The following is an 18,406-nucleotide window of genomic DNA, read 5'->3' on the forward strand; positions in this document are numbered from 1 at the left end:
TCCAGCCTCTCAGGGGGAAAGCTCTATGCCCTGGAAGCTGGGAAGAACCAGAGAGAGACAGAGTCATGCCCAAACAGCAATTCAGCCCAAGTCAGTTCAGTTTAACCTCTGATTAACATATTTATCAGCTCTCAAAATATCTGCAAACCCTAGCAAGGAAAAGGGTTTATTCTGTCTGTAAGAAGAGAAATCATCCAGAGACTCTATAAACACTTTCATACACAATGTTGACAGTACAAAAATTAGCCAGCATGCCAAGAAATAGGACCAACTGACCTAAAAGAAAAAAGACATTAGAAACAGACTTATAGGGGCACCTGGGTGGCTCAATGGGTTAAGCCTCTGTTTTCAGCTCAGGTCATGATCTCAGGGTCCTGAGATCGAGCTCCGCATCGGGCTCTCTGCTCAGTGGGGAGCCTGCTTCCCCTCTCTCTCTTTGCCTGCCTCTCTGCCTACTTGTGATCTCTCTCTCTGTCAAATAAATAAATAGAATCTTAAAAAAAAAATTTGTTAGAAACAGACTTATAACAAGTGAAGCCAGTATTGGAATTATCTGACAAAACCCAAACAGTTATGTTTCACATGTTCAAGAAAATAGAGAAAAATCCCTTCACAAACACTTTGGTATAATATCCATTAGATGAAGCTAAAAATAAAGACTCGGTAGCCTAGAGTAAGATGACAGAGCCAAAATGGGTTGAGGAAAATATGAGGAAGGCACTGCATGGGATGCTGAAGTGAGATACGAGAAAGCCCAGAGGTGGGTAAGGAAGGATGGATGTGATGGTTATCTGCCTACACAGAGGATCTTTTTTTTTTTTTTTTTAATATTTAATTTATTTATTTGAGAGAGAGAGAGAGAGAGTATGGGAGCATGAGCAGAGGGGAGAGATGGAGGGAGAGGGAGAAGCACACTCCCTACTGAGGAGGGAGCCCAATGCAGGGCTTGATCCCAGAACCCTGAGATCATGACCTGAGCGGAAGGCAGATGCTTAACCGACTGATCCACCCAGGTTCCCCTCCACACAGGGACTGATCAAGTAAGTGACTGCATTGAAAATAAGGGGGACAAGGTTTTGCACTGTAAAAAAAAGCAATTACAAACAGGAAAACGGAGAAAACTAGAATGAATACTGTGGTGTTGGATTAGGATTGGAGAGAACATACAGACAGATAAAGAAATTAATATGGGGCGCTTGAGGGGTTCAATGGGTTAAGCCTCTGCCTTCGACTCAGGTCATGATAAATAAATAAATAAAACAAATAAATAAAATCTTAAAAAAAAAAAGAAATTAATATAGATGTATGTGTGTGTACAGACCGGATAAGTATGTAAACATACATCTATTTCCTAGCTCTGTACACTGATATGGTTTAGCAGCTGTGATATCCCGACATCAATGAGTATACCTAATACTCAGATGGTTTCTTTTTTTTCTTTTTAAAACTTTATTTCTTTGATAGAGAGAGAGAGACAGCAAGAGAGAGCACAAATGGGGAAGAGGCAGAAGGAGAAGCAGGGCTTCCCACTGAGCAGGGAGCCTGGTGTGGGGCTTTATCCCAGGACCCTGAGATCATGACCTGAGCCGAAGGCAGACATTTAATTGACTTAGCCACCCAAGTGTCCCATTCGGATGGTTTCTAAATGATTTTTCACTAAAAGGAACTCAAGCTACTTGGAGAAATGACTGACTCAAGGGCCAGGCAGAACAGTGCAAGATGTGATGGAACACCTTATTCCAGAAGTAACAAAATGCTCCAAAAAGCATAGGGATTTGTAAAAGAACACAGAAAGCAGCCTAAAAGAAATCCCACTTGCCAAATCTGGGACAATTTGAGCATCACAATAATTACTGGTAGTAATTAATTAAAACATAGAATAAAGGGACGCCTGGGTGGCTCAGTTGGTTGAGCAGCTGCTTTCAGCTCAGGTCATGATCCCAGCGCCCTGGGATCGAGTCCCACATCAGGCTCCTTGCTCAGCGGGGAGCCTGCTTCTCCCTCTGCCTCTGCTTGCCATTCTGTCTGCCTGTGCTTGCTCTCTCCCCCCCTCTCTCTCTGATAAATAAATAGAATCTTTAAAAAAAAAAAAAAAAAAAACATAAAAAAACCCCATAGAATAAAAAGACTCTATGGGTCCATACTTATTTAAATAAATGAATAAATTGAAAGTTTTATGATAAATAAGTTATTCACAATGTTTCAAAAAACCTCCCCGCAAAACACTTACTAATTACTCTATTACCTTCTTAGGGTTGTGGTAATAAAGTACCACAACTTGGGAGGCTTAAAACAACAGAAATGTATTATCTCCTAATTGTGGTGGCTAGAAGTCTAAAATCAAGGTGTCAGCAGGGCTATCCTTCTTTGCCTTTTCCTCACTTTGGTGGTAGCCATCAACCCTTTGTGTTCCTTGGCTTGTAGCCATATCAATAAAATATCTGTTTTGGTTGTCACATGATGTTCTCCCTGTGTCTGTCTGTATCCAAATTTCCCTCTTCTTATAATGACATAAGTTATATTGTATAAGACTCACCCTAATGACCTCAGCTTAATCTGATTACATCTGCAAAGACCCTATTTCCAAGTAAGGCCACATTCATGTGTACCAGGAACTAGGACTCCAACATCTTTTTGGGATACACAATTCAATCCATAGTAATTACCAAGTGAAAACTTTTCAATGGACAAGGCTGGAAGATACTACATCTATAAGATATCAAAAGGAACAGAACAGGTAGTGGAAGACATCAAACTTGTGTGATAAATGAAAAAATGGAAAGAGAAGAATACAATCAATTCTGTGATAACCTTACTAAAGACACATAACCTAAATCTGATCACAAAAATCATCACATAAATCCAAACTGGGGGACACTGAACAAAATATTTTGACTTATAATCTTTAAACATATTTAAAACATGAAAATCAAGGAAAAGACTGAGGAATTGTTTTAGATCCAAGGAAAATCAAGAGAAATGCAATAAATGAAACCTGTTATTCCAGACAGAATCTTCTGCTATAGAAACTGGTCAATCGGAATAGGGTTTAAGTATTATATATAATAATAGTACATAAATGTATGAATTATTTTTTTATTAAATGGCTATACTTTATGGTTGTGAAGGAGAATATAATAGTCTGGCAGAAAAACACATATGAAAATATTTGGGGGTGATAGGACATCACCAATTTATTTTCAAATGATTCAGGAAAAAAAATGTCTTCATAATGTACTTAGGGTGTTTAAGATTGTGTCAAAATTTTAAAAAGAATGAAAAGCTGAAAGACAGGAAAAGATGAAGAAAAAAGATCAACAGACTTTTTTACCAGAAAATCAAATTCTTTGTAAAAAGAAATCAGGGGAAGGGAGGGGGAAAAAAAATCAAATAGTGATTCTAGAACTGAAAAATAAGCAAATTAAATTGGTGGGTTTAACAACAGATAAGGTTCAGCAGAAGAGAGAATTAATGAATTAGAAGAATGGTTAATAGAAAATATCTAGAAGGAAGCACTGAGAGAAAAAGGATGGAAAATACAAAAAGGAACATAAAAAGGAACTTAGTGATGAGATCTGATAGATTTTATAGAGTTCCAGGAGAGGAGAGAGAATGGAAAAGAAATAAAACCCAAACAGGTAACAGTTGAAAAATTTCCAAAATTTGTGAAAAACATCAAGCAATTTGTTATGGGTGTGACCCTGCAGAGTCATAGGTCCAAGTCCTAACCCTATATACCTCAGAATGTGACAAGGTTTTACAGAGGTAATCAAGTTAAAATGAGGTCATTAGGGCCAAAATGACTGGTATCCTTAGAGAAAGGGGAAATCTGGACACAGACACACACAGAGAAAAGACAATGTGGAGATATTGAAAATGGCCACCACAAGTCAAACTATGAAGCAAGAAACAGAACCTTCCCTCACAACCCTCAGAAAGAATAAAGCATGCAGGGATGCCTGGGAGGCTCAGTCAGTTAGTTATCTGACTTCAGCTCAGTCATAGTCTTGAGGTCCTGGGACTGAGCCCCACATTGAGCTCCTAGCTCAGCAGGAAATCTGCTTGTCTCTCTCCCTCTGCCCCTCCCCCAACTCATGCATGTCCTCTCTCTCTCTCTCAAATAAATAAAATCTTTAAAAAAGTCAACCATGCTATCAATTTGATCTCAGACTTCTGACTTCTAGAATTATGAGGGAGACAACAAATTAATGTTTAAACCACCCAGTCTGAGAAACTTTGTTATAGCAGCCCCAGTAAACTAATACATCATTGATTCAAAAAGTTCTACAAACCCCAAACCAGATATGAAGAAGATTAGACACATTGCTGTGTAACTACAAGCACACCAGCTCAGCAGAAGAAAGAATTATTTGAACTTGAAGATTAGTAAGTATAAATTAGCCAAAAATTAGTCCAAAGGGAAAAAAGAATGAATAAAACAGCAGAAATCTAAGACCACATGGGATATGTAACTAAAATCCTCAAAGGAGAAGAGAGAGAGGAAGAGAAGAAATATTTTAAAAGATAATGGTAAATATTTCCCAAAATTAATTAAAGATACCAGACCATAGATCCAAAATGCTCAGTGAACCCCCAAGCAGGGTAACTACAAAGAATACATCTAGGCACAGTTAACTTCTCATTATAAGGGAAGCCAGACAGATTGACACTTTTTAGGTAATAAAAGAAAAAAAAATTTTTAAGATTTTATTTAGTTATTTGACACAGAGAGACAGAGAGCGAGTGAGCACACAAGCAGGAGGAGAGAGTCCCAGGCAGAGGGAGAGGGAGAACCAGGCTCCCCAATGAGCAGGAAGCCTGATACAGGACTTAATCCTAGGACCCTGGGATCATACCTGGCTGAAAGCGGACCCTTAGCTGACTAAGCCACCCACCCATTCTCCATCCTGTTCCCCTGATTCTAAAATGCAAACCTGATCATATCATTAGCAAAATTAAAATCCTACAACTGCTTCCCACTGCTTTCAGGGTAAAATTCCAAGACCAATTCTAGCGAACACACACCTTCCAGCTCCTTGTTCCTAAGTAACACTCCAGTTCTATTTACCACCTTCCACATACATGCCCAGCAATGAGAAATTATTTTCAGGTCCACCAATTTTGCCATACTCATGTTTGCATGCTTTCAACTATGCTTTTCAGAGAATATGGGCTTTTCATTTAGCTAATTACTGCAATTTCAGAGTTTAGGTCCTTTGAGAGATTTTTCTCTTCCATCCCCACTCCAAAATTAACTAAAGCACCTATTCAATCCATTCACATAGCATCCTCTATTATAGCACGCGTCATATGGAACTTCAATTATGTGTACTCAACAAATGCTTGCTGAATAAACCTCTCCCAGCCATTTGTTGAAGATCCTCTAAAGTAGACTAAATGATTTCTTACATAAGATCACAGGTCAGTATAAAAAAATTATTAAATGGTCCTTTGGGTCAAAATGGTGAGCCGACCACTCCTATTCACTGTCTCTCCCTCCAGGGACTCCTATAAAGTGAATAATTAACAACAACAACAAACAAACAAAGGTATAAACAATTAACCAGAAGTATACCTGGAAAAAACATTTCTACAAAATTTAGAAGACAAAAAAAGAATAAAAGAGTACTAAAGAAGGGATAAGGCAGGGCCCCTGAGTGGCTCAGTGGGTTAAGCCGCTGCCTTCCGCTCAGGTTATGATCTCAGGGTCCTGGGATCGAGTCCCGCATTGGGCTCTCTGCTCAGCAGGGAGCCTGCTTCCTCCTCTCTCTCTCTGCCTGCCTCTCTGCCTACTTGTGATCTCTCTCTCTGTCAAATAAATAAATAAAATCTTTAAAAAAAAAAAAAAAAGGGATAAGGCAGTGGGGAAAAAAATGAGGTTAGGGCTATGCAGAAGGGGAGAAGTATCTTGGAAAGGAGTTGATCGCTGATCTGACTTGCAGAATCCCTGAGCAGTTTTAATCTAGGGCATGATGACTACAGAAGGGTAGAAGAGTGAGTAGAGGGTTTAAAATCAATATAATTAATTAAAAGTGTGACTAGCAAACACTCAACACCACCTGCCTTGCAATCTCCATACTTGGTAGCTAAGGTACTATTCCTTGGGCAAAAAAATATGACTTCTCTAAAAAGTTAAAATATTTTGGAAAAGACTCCAGCCTTCTAACACTTAGCACTCCTCCTGCCCTGAACAGCCAGTTCCTCACCTACATAGACTTTACCAAACCCGAGAGTAAATAATCCCTATCTACGTACCAGGAATGTCTCAATTTTTTCATACCTCATTCCTAAATATGAATGGACAGAGATACCAACTGATTTTTGATGAAAGCCTTTTCATAAGAGAAAGACCAAGAAAACTAGAGAGGAAAAAAAACTCAAGATCTTTCAGAAAGCAGAACAAAAAGATCAAGATTGAGAAAATAGGAGAAAATACGAGAGAAAGAAATTATTCCACAACTGAAGAACACCAATCTTTAGACTGAAAGAGCCCTCCAAGTAACCCATAAGGAATGAAAAATAAAACCTCATCTGTTGATACATCATTGTAAAAATTACAGGACATTATGGATGAAGTCTATAAAGGCTCCCAGGCAGAAAAAAAAAAAGTTCCTACAAATGATCTTGCAAAGACTTCATCTCAAAAACACTAAAGACAAGAAGTATTATTGCCTTTTAAGCTGTAAGGGAAAATGATTTTCAACAAGACAAACTATGAAAGTAAATGTGAAAACAGTATAAAGATATTTTGAGATCTAAGGACTCAGAAAATTCACCTCTCATAAGCCCCCTATTTTTGGAAATTAACCAAGGATATATTCCACCAAAACATGAGAGAAAACCAAAAAAAGAAGATAAAGAAATCTGTAAAACAGAGTGCTCAATTCAGAGTACCAGTAAAAGGTAGTCCTAGAATGAGATCCAGACATTTCAAACTGGAGCAGGAGATTGAAAGTTCAGCTAGGGAGGTTTCTGGGGAAAATGTGATTTCAGATATTCGACATGATAGAGAATTTACAAAGTAAAAAAAAAAAAAAAAAAAAAAAAAAAAAAAGGCTATGAGAAAGCAAACAATCCAAAAAAATTTTAGGAAAAAAACAAAAAGTCTCTAATATTACCATACCTACTAGGATCACATGGTGAACAATGTTTACAGAGCTTTACTATAATCTTTGTTTATTAACTTTCAACTTTTAGAGCAAGGAAGTAACATTTAATTGATTACAGAGTAGAATATAAATATTCTCCACCTTGACAAAGTGAAAGTACAGTTTACTGAAGATGGGAAACTGAAGGGATAAATGAGAACTAATGGGAAAGGAGAGGGATATTAATAACCTCATTCTACATAGTGAAGAGTCTAGAGTTAGTGGTCAAAAAATATTGAATACAGTACTACCATGTATGAAGATGATCAACAGATTTAAAACAGTTAAATAATGCTTTGGAAGAAGGAGAAAGGGAGTGGAGTGTAAGTTAAATCCTCATATGTCATACCAAGAAGTTAGTAGATATTTTTAAAATAGGATAAATCAAGAAGGAACAATATGGGCGCCTGGGTGGCTCGGTGGGTTAAGCTGCTGTCTTCGGCTCAGGTCATGATCTCAGGGTCCTGGGATCAAGCCCTGCATTGGGCTCTCTGCTCAGCAGGGAGCCTGCTTCCCTTCCTCTCCCTCTGCCTACTTGTGATCTCTGTCTGTCAAATAAATAAGTAAAATCTTAAAAAAAAAAAAAAAAGAAGGAACAATATAAGCATATTATTCAGAAAACATGGAAGGCAAAAGCCAAAAAAAAAAAAAAAAGAATGAGTTAAAAGGGATTGCGTCTAGGAAGTGGGACTGGTAGAATCTACTGTCATCTACTTTTATGACTATACACAGAGATTAAAGCTATTAAAAAAAAAAATTTCAAGGCACCTGGGCAGCTCAGTCACATAAGTGTCCTGCTTAAGATTCTCTCTCTCTCTCTCTTTTTCTTCCCCTGCCCCCCGACCCAGTTTCTCCTCTATAAAAATAAACAAATAAATAAAAATATAAAAACTTCAGTATAACACAGGCAGTTTCTTTCAGAGGCCACTAGGAATAGAATTTTCATAACAGAATGTTTCCATCTAGTTTTCTGGTAAAATAATAAAGTATGTATACTTCTGCCCAATTTTTAAATCCTGTAACAGTAACTAGGCACATGCCCTTTGAAATGCTAAGACATAAAGCTTTAGTGAAGCTTAATGGTCAGGGTTATCTGTGAGCTTTAGTGTCAAAAAAAGCCAGGTCTTAATTTAGACTCCTCCACTTGCTGCCTCTATTAACTTATACAAGGCTACTGACCTTCTTCAAAACTAATTTCTTCATCCATGCACTGGAGATAATAATGTTTACCCTCATAGAGTTAGAGAACTCATATAAACAATCACTGATTTACAGTAAGCAATCAATATAAGACAGCTTTAATTATTACTTACATTGGCCACCACTTTCACTTCTTTGTACTGTGCTTCATAGAAAATTCCAGCATTTTCCAGTGCTTCTGTTAGTGAGGGCCCATTTTTCACCTGCTTATCTAATCCATTCACAAATTCCTCCAGTTTGGAACTTGCCTCTTCAAATTCTTTGGAGAACTTCTTTCCACCTGTCTTATCTAAAATAACAGAAGTACTCAATTTAGGATAAAACAGAAAATATAAAAAATTCAAATCTTTTGAGGAAAACCCCTTTTACATAATCTGTGAAACTGTTCTTGCTGCCTTAGTCTCAGTATCACCTTAAAGGAGAGTCTCCCAAGTCACAAAATCCACAAAACAGATTCATGTGAATGTACTAGAATGTAGTCAAGAGTGTATCATGAGGACACCTATAATTAAAGTAAACAAAAGAAAGTTCAACTAAAAGAAACTCTGTTGATTGCTTCTCTTCACAAACTGGATGCTGAGCTGCTAATTAGAAGTAACATGATGAGGCTCAATTTTGTTCACTTAGATTCACTACAGAATGTGAGAAAATGGAGGTTCAGAAAAGTACATTGACCTCTGTATGTATCATATGAAAAATTCTTCTTTCTTATCTGAAGAAGATCCCTGATAAGAGTACAAACCATGAATTGTTTTCTTCAGCATCTGTGATGTTACAAACTGTTACTTACTCTTTTTTTTTTTTTTTTTTTAATATTTTATTTATTTACTTGAGAGAGAGACAGTGAGAGAGAGCATGAGTGAGGAGAAGGTCAGAGGGAGAAGTAGACTGCCCGTGGAGCTGGGAGCCTGATGCGGGACTCGATCCCGGGACTCTGGGATCATGACCTGAGCCGAAGGCAGTCGTCCAGCCAACTGAGCCACCCAGGCATCCTGTTACTTACTCTTCTAAGTATACATCTTTCCCAGTGACTACTGGAATACAGCTTCAGATATGGGTACAAATTTTGGCTTTGCTAAAATTTTTATCAGCTGTGTAACTTGCTTGGTAAGCTACTCATCTCCTTATGAAGTCTCAATTTCTCATGTACAAAATGCAGGTTTTTATTTTTTTTATTTTTATTTTTTTTTAAAGATTCTATTTATTTATTTGACAGACAGAGATCACAAGTAGGCAGAGAGGCAAGCAGAGAGAGAGGGGAAAGCAGGCTCTCTGCTGAGCAGAGAGCCCGATGCAGGGTTTGATTCCAGGACCCTGAGATCATGACCCGAGCTGAAGGCAGAGGCTTTAACCCACTGAGCCACACAGACGCCCCAAAATGCAGATTTTTAATAAGCTGGGTTGTTGTGAGGATTAAATTAGGTAACAATGGTTAAATTTAAAGTACAGTGCAAGAACAAAGCAGGTGCCCAAATGAATAGCTGATTGCCATTTATTCATGATTTCAAAAATATTTATCAAATGCCTATTATGTAGCAGGCATTGCTCTAGGTGCTAGGATACAACAATAAACAAATAAGGATAATTTCTACCTTCATGAGATTTACATTCTAACAATTTATTAACATAATTATTATTTTTAATTTATAATCTAAGGAAAAGAGAGCAACTAACTAGATTTTATGGGGCATTACAGTGACCTTATTAAAGAACATACCTAAACCACATTATCACACATGTGAAATACATTGTCTATATATATCCCAATATATCAAGAAAGCACTAGAAATGAGGAAAAGGACAGAATTTGTTTTAATTACATTTTAGATTTTTAATTTTTTTTCCCTCCTTCATTGAGATACAATCAACATATAACACTGTGTAAGTTTAAGATATGCAATGTGAAAGACAAGAATTTACTTACGAAACTTTTTTCCTAAGATTTTATTTATTTACTTGACAGAGAGACAGACAGACACAGCGAGAGAGGGAACACAAGCAGGCGGAATGGGAGAGGGAGAAGCAGGCTTCCCACCAAGCGGGGAGCCCCATGTGGGGCTTGATCCCAGCACCCTGGGATCATGACCTGAGCCAAAAGCGCCCCAGAGAACCTTAGGTTTTAGAAAGCAGTTGTGGCACTTCTGGTCTTCCAAGTGGTGATTTCATGCATATAAATTTCATGGGGTGCCTGGGTGGTTCAGTCATTAAGTGTCTGCCTTCGGCTCAGGTCGTGATCCCAGGGTCTTGAGATCAGGCCCCATGTCAGTGTCCCTGCTTGGTGGGAAGCCTGCTTCTCCCTCTCCCAATGCCCCTGTTTGTATTCCGTCTCTCTCTCTTTTTTTTTTTTTGTATTCCGTCTCTTGCTGTCTCTCACTCTCTCTCTGTCAAATACATAAATAAAATATTTAAAAATAAATAAATATAAATAAAACCTAAGGTTCTCTTCATGAAGCCAGTCTGATGACTTAAAAATGACGGACCTGGGAAGAAAATTTGAGTTACTCTATTTAAAAAGAAGTATTACCTTTTAAACATTTCAGAGTTTCTGTGCTGCACACATCCACCCTCATGGTTGACAGCTGTTTTTCCTTCAATTCTATCTGATCTTCTGAGCGCTTGTACAGCAACAGCTCTTCAATGAGGGCCTGAGACTGAACATAGACCAGAGTCACATTTTATTTATGAAATCATTCACTTACTCTCCCTTCCCCCATTAACATAAAACATGTCTAAAATCTAATAACACTAATAAGAAAGAAACCCTTTGCAATTCTTTATAATTGGGGATATAACTATCCATTTTTATGCCAAAACTGTACTTTTAGTTACATACTTTAAAATGTCCTTTCCTTACTTAGTCAAAGCTAATTAAACATATAGGTTAATACTAAGACAAAGGTCCACTTATTCTTTAAATTTTAATTAGATGAATATAATCTTATTACGTTAACAGTAAGCAAATTCTAATTTAGTAGAGCTTCACAGTAGAATGAACCCCTTGTTGGGGGGTAGGTTTCAATACGGAACTTGGCTGGTAATAGATATTCTGGAAGAAGGTTAATTCTCCCATTAGGGGAACATATAAAACTCCAAGTAATCTGATCCCAACCTGGATTCTTTTAGAACCGTTTAAATTTGTTCAAAATATAATTTATATACAACTGAATATATATATATATATATATATATATATATATATATATAAATAAAAATAAATAAAATCTTAAAATAAAAAATAATAAAAATAAATCTTACTGGACTATATACGGAGAACTGTAGCAAAAGGGGTGAATAAAGCTTTGGCATATTAAACTTATTCTTTTTTTTTTTTTTTTTTTTTTTTTTTTTTTTTAAAGATTTTATTTATTTATTTGACAGAGAGAAATTACAAGTACACTGAGAGGCAGGCAGAGAGAGAGAGAAGGAAGCAGGCTCCCTGCTGAGCAGAGAGCCCGATGCGGGACTCGATCCCAGGACCCTGAGATCATGACCTGAGCCGAAGGCAGCGGCTTAACCCACTGAGCCACCCAGGCGCCCATATTAAACTTATTCTATCTAGAACTTACTCGAAATTCTGCAACTATCTTAGACTTGAGAGCAGCTTTTGGATTCGTGGATGCTGTTGAATTAAACAAAAGGTCATTAAGAATAGAGACACAAAAAGTCAATTAACATTCAGGCAATTTTTCAGCATTATAGTTAAGGGTTTACACTTTGAACATATGTCAAATATGCACATTCAAAGAATAATATAATTCTTAGAACAAATATTCCTGGAATATGAAATTTAAACACTCCCAAGTGTGGCCAATATAAAAATATACTATTTAGATAGGTCTAACCTACTTACCTCCAACAGACCCTTTAAGTCATAAAGTCCTAGAATTACTGATTTAGAGATACTGAGATACATGGAGTACCTTTTTTGTTTGAGTTTAAGAGGATCTCAATACCTCAACTTAAGAGTGTTCAGAAGTAGGACATCCAATTAATCCTGAGCACTGGCTGAAGAAAATTACTGATAAACATCAACTCTATTCCTATGATTTAGCTCTGGATTTCTTTTTCTGCTGACTCAATTCACAGCAAAAAGAGGGAGGAAAAGTTCTAAGTACATTACCACTGTGGTTCAACTTTGGCTGAAATGATGACTCTTGCTGTTCCTACGCAAGCAACTTATGACCAAAAGGATGTCAGAGGACTCCCTTAATCATGATGGATATCACAGGCTTGCTGGAGTAAAACCATCCCAAGTATCTTGTTTTACCTCCCAATTCTTACTGTCTTCTACCTTGTTCCCTCCACACCTTCAAGTCTTTCTCAACATTCCTGAGTTTGGCCCATAGCAGCCTATCACATGCAGTATACCACTCCCTTGATCTCATGCTGGGTAAACATGATAAACATAAAAGGAGCTCCTGTTAAGAGAATGAGCTTCTGGCCAGGATTTGAGGCCCATGTCTAATCTGGCAGAGTGCATCCCCAAATCGAAGTATTTCATGGCTCCCAAAGAAATGCTTCTTAATGCCTAGTCTCCTCTTCAGCTCTGTTGTTTAATGTCAGCTGCCTCTGATTTCTTATATCTTTCAACCTAAGAGTTAGCCTGGGCACTTATCAAGCATTTTTTTTTTCTTCTTTCACTCCCCCAACTACTCTTGAATCTTCACTCATTTAAACCCTTTTTCTGCATTTCCTTTGTTTAAAAGTAGGGTTTTTTTGTTTGGTTTTGTTTTTGTTTTTTTAAAGAAGTAACTCCAGGATGGCTTGTTTAGTTTAAGTCACTGGGTGACTCCCAGGCCTGGAAAACACAGGCTTCCCCATGGTTTATGCCAGGTACGATGTCAAATGGTCTACATTTTCTTCTGCTCCAAAAACAGGAGGTAATTTTATATTAGTTGAGATTTTGTTCCTTACTTTGTGATTTCTTCCACTGCTTATTCGGTTGTTTGTTCAGATTTTCTTTCAGCTGCTTCTGAGTTTTGAAAGTGGTACCTGGAAAACATTTCAGTTTTTGCAATCTGGCATTATGGGAAGCTGTTCTGTCTGTCCACTTCAGTGTCAAAGTTGTAGCATTGAAAAAAGGCAATCCGAGACTGTGTGTTGTTTCTTTCTCTCTTTCTCTTTCATTTTTATAAAAAAATAAAAACACCCACCAGATCTAAGAAGCTGTCAAATAAACATGATTTCGATAATCAATAAAATTATCGATTTTAAGAACAAGGAAAGAAGCTTAAAAATACCAGTTAACACATTCAAATGAAGAATTTAACGGCTTCTTAGAAGATGCTGTTTTTAAAGCAAATTTCTAGTCAAATAATGGTCATGGTATCAGATATCATCACCAACTTTCATTTAATGACTCAACTGCATGCATCTAATACATAAGAAATAAATAACTTTTAAAAAACAGGTACACAACTAACTGCAAATCTAAATCAAAATAAAGACTAAAGAATCCCAACATATGCTTAATATCAAATAATTTAGTAGAAACTGAAACCCCATTAAAAAATTATCCAACTGTAAGAGGATAGGGCAGTTAATTATTAAACATACAAAAAAAAAAAAAAACAAAAAAAACCAAAGGCAGGAAAATAATCAGATAGCCATTATCACTTAATATGCTTGACTTTCTCTAGTCAATATGAAAAAATCCAACCCTCTCCAAACCAATTCTATTTAAATTTTAATTCGATTTTTACAACCTTAAAATTCAGATTTTTAACCCAGACTTTTAAAAGTATTTAATTTTAAATAAATAGGACTCAATTCAGGACTTTATTTTTCATTATTAAGCAAGAGGACCAGATCTATAAAATATCTCTAATTTTAAAGACTCAAGGACTCAGTTTTTTCTTTTAGGAGAAAAAACACACTTACTCAAAGCTTCTCTCAATGCCATAATCATTTCTTCTGGGTATACATTTCTATCTTCCCAGATTTTGAAGATTCGTTCTATAGACTTAGAGACAGATGGATCCCTGAAGACAAAGAAAAAGTGACACAGACATATAAAAATGTTAATTTATATCTCAAACTAGAAATCTGAAAATAAAGTAAAAAAAATTATTTTCCAAATGTCTTCTGATGTTCAAGACATTTTTTTCTACAGTGTCTAATAGGACTAAAATTTTTTTTCTTTTAATATGACTGAAACCTTAAATGCTACTTAAAAAAATTTTTTTTAAGATTTTACTTATTTATTTGACAGAAAATCAGGAGAGCAAGAGGAAGCACAAGCAGGGAAGCAGCAGGAGAGGGAGAAGCTGGCTCCCTACCGAGCAAGGAGCCCAATGTGTGGCTCAATCCCAAGACTAAAGGATCATGACCTAAGCTGAAGGTAGACACTTTACCGACTAAGCCACCCAGACACCTCTTTAAAATTCTTTAAATTTAAAAAAATTGAAATGCATTTGAAACACTTTACTATTATTTTAACTGAAGTATAGTTAACACATTAAAATCTTAAATATTCTGAGGTACCTGGGTGACTCAGTCAGTTAAGCATCCAACTCTTGGTTTCAGCTTAGGTCATGATCTCAGGATTGTGAGATGGAGCCCTGTGTTGGGATTAGCATGGCGTCTGCTTGAGATGCTCTTCCTCTGCCCCTCCCCAGCTTGTGCACACATGTGTGCAAAAGTGCTCTCTCTCAAATAATGTAAATAAAATCTCTAAAAATCTTAAACATTCTTATTCAATACTTTTTAAAAAAAGACTTTATTATTTTTAAAAATATTTTATTTACTTATTTGACAGACAGAGATCACAAGTAGGCAGAGAGGCAGGCAGGCAGAGAGAGAGGGAGAAGTAGGCTCCCTGCTGAGCAGAGAGCCCGATGCAGGGCTCGATCCCAGGACCTTGGGATCATGACCTGAGCCGAAGGCAGAGATTTTACCCACTCAGCCACCCAAGCGCCCCTATTCAATACTTTTTATCAATGACATATATGAGGCTATGACAGCATACTGAGCTTTCTGATGTATATGAAGTTATGAGGGTTAGTCAGTGTGTTCATTGATACAGCTGACATCTCATAAGGTAAAGGAAGTTAAATAAAATGAAATCTTTTTTTTTTTTTTTTTTAAAGATTTTACTCAATTGGGAGAGACAGAGAGTGCACTCAAGACAGAGTATGAGCTGAGGGGAGGGACAGAGGGAGAAGGAGAAGCAGACTCCAGGCTGAGCAGGGAGCATGACCCAGGGCTCGATCCTGGGATTTTAATTTTTCTAAATTGAAGTACAGTTGACACACTTTATTATTATTTTTAATTGAAGTATATTTAACACATTAAAATTTCCTTAAAATGTTTCAAAAATATCAATTATAGTTGATTTGTTTAAACTGGGATCCAAGGAAGGTCAACACACTGCATTTGGTTATGTCTCTTAAAATCTCTTTTAATCTAGAGCAATTATATTAAATAGTCCTCAGTAATTTGGTTGTCTGCCGAGCAGAACATGCCACATTCTCCAGCTTTACTTATTTGCTCCACTAAAGCCTGAATTTCCTCTAGATAAAAATTAGTTGGATTATATACATGTTCAAATTTTGGGGAACAAATATTGAATAAACGATACTATATACTTCATACTGCATCCCATCAGCATATACACAATCTCTGGCTATCAGCCCATCTTTAACAGCATTAAGCCTGATAAATGGAATAAGGCAGTACTTTCTCTTGTCAGCTGTGCCTATCTACTCACTAGCATTTTAGTGTTTATCTATGGACTAAATAATTATATGTATGTAAGCTCTATATGTTAAATATTATTTCACCAACATTATAAATCTTTCCCCACTTTGCACTTGCATTTTTAAGTTACATTTTAAAACATGTAACTTTAAAATGTAGCCTTATTAAAAGCAAATTGCTCTCTACAGCCACTTTTTAAGTATAGGAAGGCTACCAGAGGCTTAAAAAATTATAACATTTTCTTTTATCTTTTAATGATTAAAATTTTAAAAATTTGGTTGCATAATTCATTTAAAATCTACTGGATGGGGCACCTGGTTGTTAAGTGTCTGCCTTTGGGTCAGGCTCAGGTCATGGAGCCTTGCAATAGGCTCCCTGCCAGGCGAAAAGCCTGCTTCTCCCTTTCTCATTTCCCCTACTTGTGTTCCCCTCTCACAGTGTCTCTGTCAAATAAATAAATAAAATCTTTAAAGAGAAATCTACTGGGTATAGAATGTAAAATCAACCTCTAATCTAAACAGATTTTTTTTTCCTTTTTTAAGATTTATTTATTTGAGAAAGAGAGTAAGAGAGAGTGAGCATGCAGACTCATGACCCTGAGGGATCATGACCTGAGCGGAAGGAAGATGTGTAACTGACTGAGACACCCAGATGTCCCTCTTTTTTTTTTTTTTCTTTAAGATTTATTTATTTGTGTGTGTGTGAGAGAGAGAGGGAGAGAGAGAGTGAGCACACACACAGAGAGGGAGTGGGAGAAGCAGACTCCCCACTGAGCCAGGAGCCCAACGCAGGGCTCAATCCTGGGACCCTGGGAACCAGGGGCAGACACTTAACTAAATGAGCCACTCAAGTGCTCCTTGAATGGTTCTGCAAAGTAGTTTTGCTTTGTATGCAAATCTGTATTAACAGCTACTTCTATAAATGCTCCTACATACCACTCAAAACTGCCATCTGGCTTCCATAGTTGTAACTGAGAAGTATGTTGTCAATCTAATTGTAGTCTTATGTATGGGATCTTTCTGTCTTCTCTCTTTGGCACTGCTCTTTGTTTATTTTTTACTGTAGTAAAATAAAACTTGCCATTTTAACCATTTTTTATTTTTTATTTTAAGATTTTTTATTTATTTGTGAGAGAGAGAGAGCGAGTGAGAGCGAGCACAGGCAGACAGAGTGGCAGGCAGAATCAGAGAGAGAAGCAGGCTCCCTGCCGAGCAAGGAGCCCGATGTGGAACTCAATCCCAGGATGCTGGGATCATGACCTGAGCAGAAGGCAGCTGCTTAACCAACTGAGCCACCCAGGCATCCCCATTTTAACCATTTTTTAAATGCTCAACTCAGTGGCATTAATTATATTCACAATGTTGTACAACCACCACCAACAATTTCCAAAATTTGTCATTGTCCTAAACAGAAACTCTTACCCATTAAATAATTAACTCACCACTACTGCCTCCCCCAGTTCCTGACTTTCATCTACTTTCTATCTCTATGGATATACACATTCACACTGTTGTACAATCAATCTCCACAACTCTCTTAACCTTGCAAAACTCAAACTCTATAGCCATTAAACATCATCTTCCCTTTCCCCCTACAACCACCACTGTACTTTCTGTCTGTAAATTATTGTCATTTGTCTAAGTGGAATCAAGACACTTGCCCTTTTGTGACTAGCTTATTTCACTTAGCATAATGTGTTCAAAGTTTATCTGTGTTGTATAGCATAAGCCAGAATTCTTTTTAAGGTTAAATAATATTCCATTTTATGTATATACTTTGTATATACACTTTGCATATCCAGTCCTTTGAAAATTGATACTTAGTTTGCTTCTACCTTTTGGCTATTGTGAATAATGCTGTTTTGAACACTGGTGTACAAATACTTCTTTGAGTCCCTGCTTTCATTTCCGGGGAGTATATACTTAGAAGCAGAACTGCTAAATCATACAGAAATTCTAAGTTTTTGAGGAACTATCAATTTTTTTTCCATAGCTGTTGTACCATTTTACATTCTTACCAGAAACAGAAGTTCCCCCCATCCCAACACTTGCTATTTTCTGGTTTGGTTTGATAATTTTATTACAATGACTAGGTGTGATTTTCTTTTTAATTATCCTGCTTAGTATATGTTGTGGTTGTGGTAGCTGCAGATTCATGTTTTTCATCTTTCAGAGAGCTCTCAGCTATTACCTCCTCAGAAGAACTCAAATGTTCTCTCCTCCTGGAAGCTAATTTGATGTTAATTAGGTCTCTCATTCTGATCTTTTTTTCCCCACCTCCTTCTAATTGCTGCATTCTAATTTCTTCACAAGTAATTTCTAGCTTACTCTTTTTTCTTTCTACAATTCCTGTTGGCTCTT

General features: G+C 36.9%; 1 protein-coding gene across 10 annotated transcripts in view; it reads right to left on the reverse strand.

The window, feature by feature from the left end:
- RPRD2 (regulation of nuclear pre-mRNA domain containing 2) overlaps nt 1–18,406 on the reverse strand; it is a 101,512-nt gene that overhangs the window by 17,596 nt on the left and 65,510 nt on the right. For 5 of the 10 annotated variants that reach the window (XM_059138449.1, XM_059138447.1, XM_059138453.1 and 2 more), the window contains exons 3-7: nt 14,229–14,329; nt 13,263–13,340; nt 11,915–11,967; nt 10,873–10,999; nt 8,462–8,637 (exon numbers count right to left, since the gene is read on the reverse strand). In XM_059138449.1, coding sequence (XP_058994432.1) covers nt 8,462–8,637; nt 10,873–10,999; nt 11,915–11,967; nt 13,263–13,340; nt 14,229–14,329 — 535 coding nt within the window. The remainder of the gene's footprint in view (nt 1–8,461; nt 8,638–10,872; nt 11,000–11,914; nt 11,968–13,262; nt 13,341–14,228; nt 14,330–18,406) is intronic. The other 5 variants (XM_059138450.1, XM_059138448.1, XM_059138456.1 and 2 more) reach the window with 1 other exon arrangement.

The sequence above is a fragment of the Mustela lutreola genome, chromosome 10 (genome assembly GCF_030435805.1).
Source record: "Mustela lutreola isolate mMusLut2 chromosome 10, mMusLut2.pri, whole genome shotgun sequence".
Taxonomy (NCBI): domain Eukaryota; kingdom Metazoa; phylum Chordata; class Mammalia; order Carnivora; family Mustelidae; genus Mustela; species Mustela lutreola.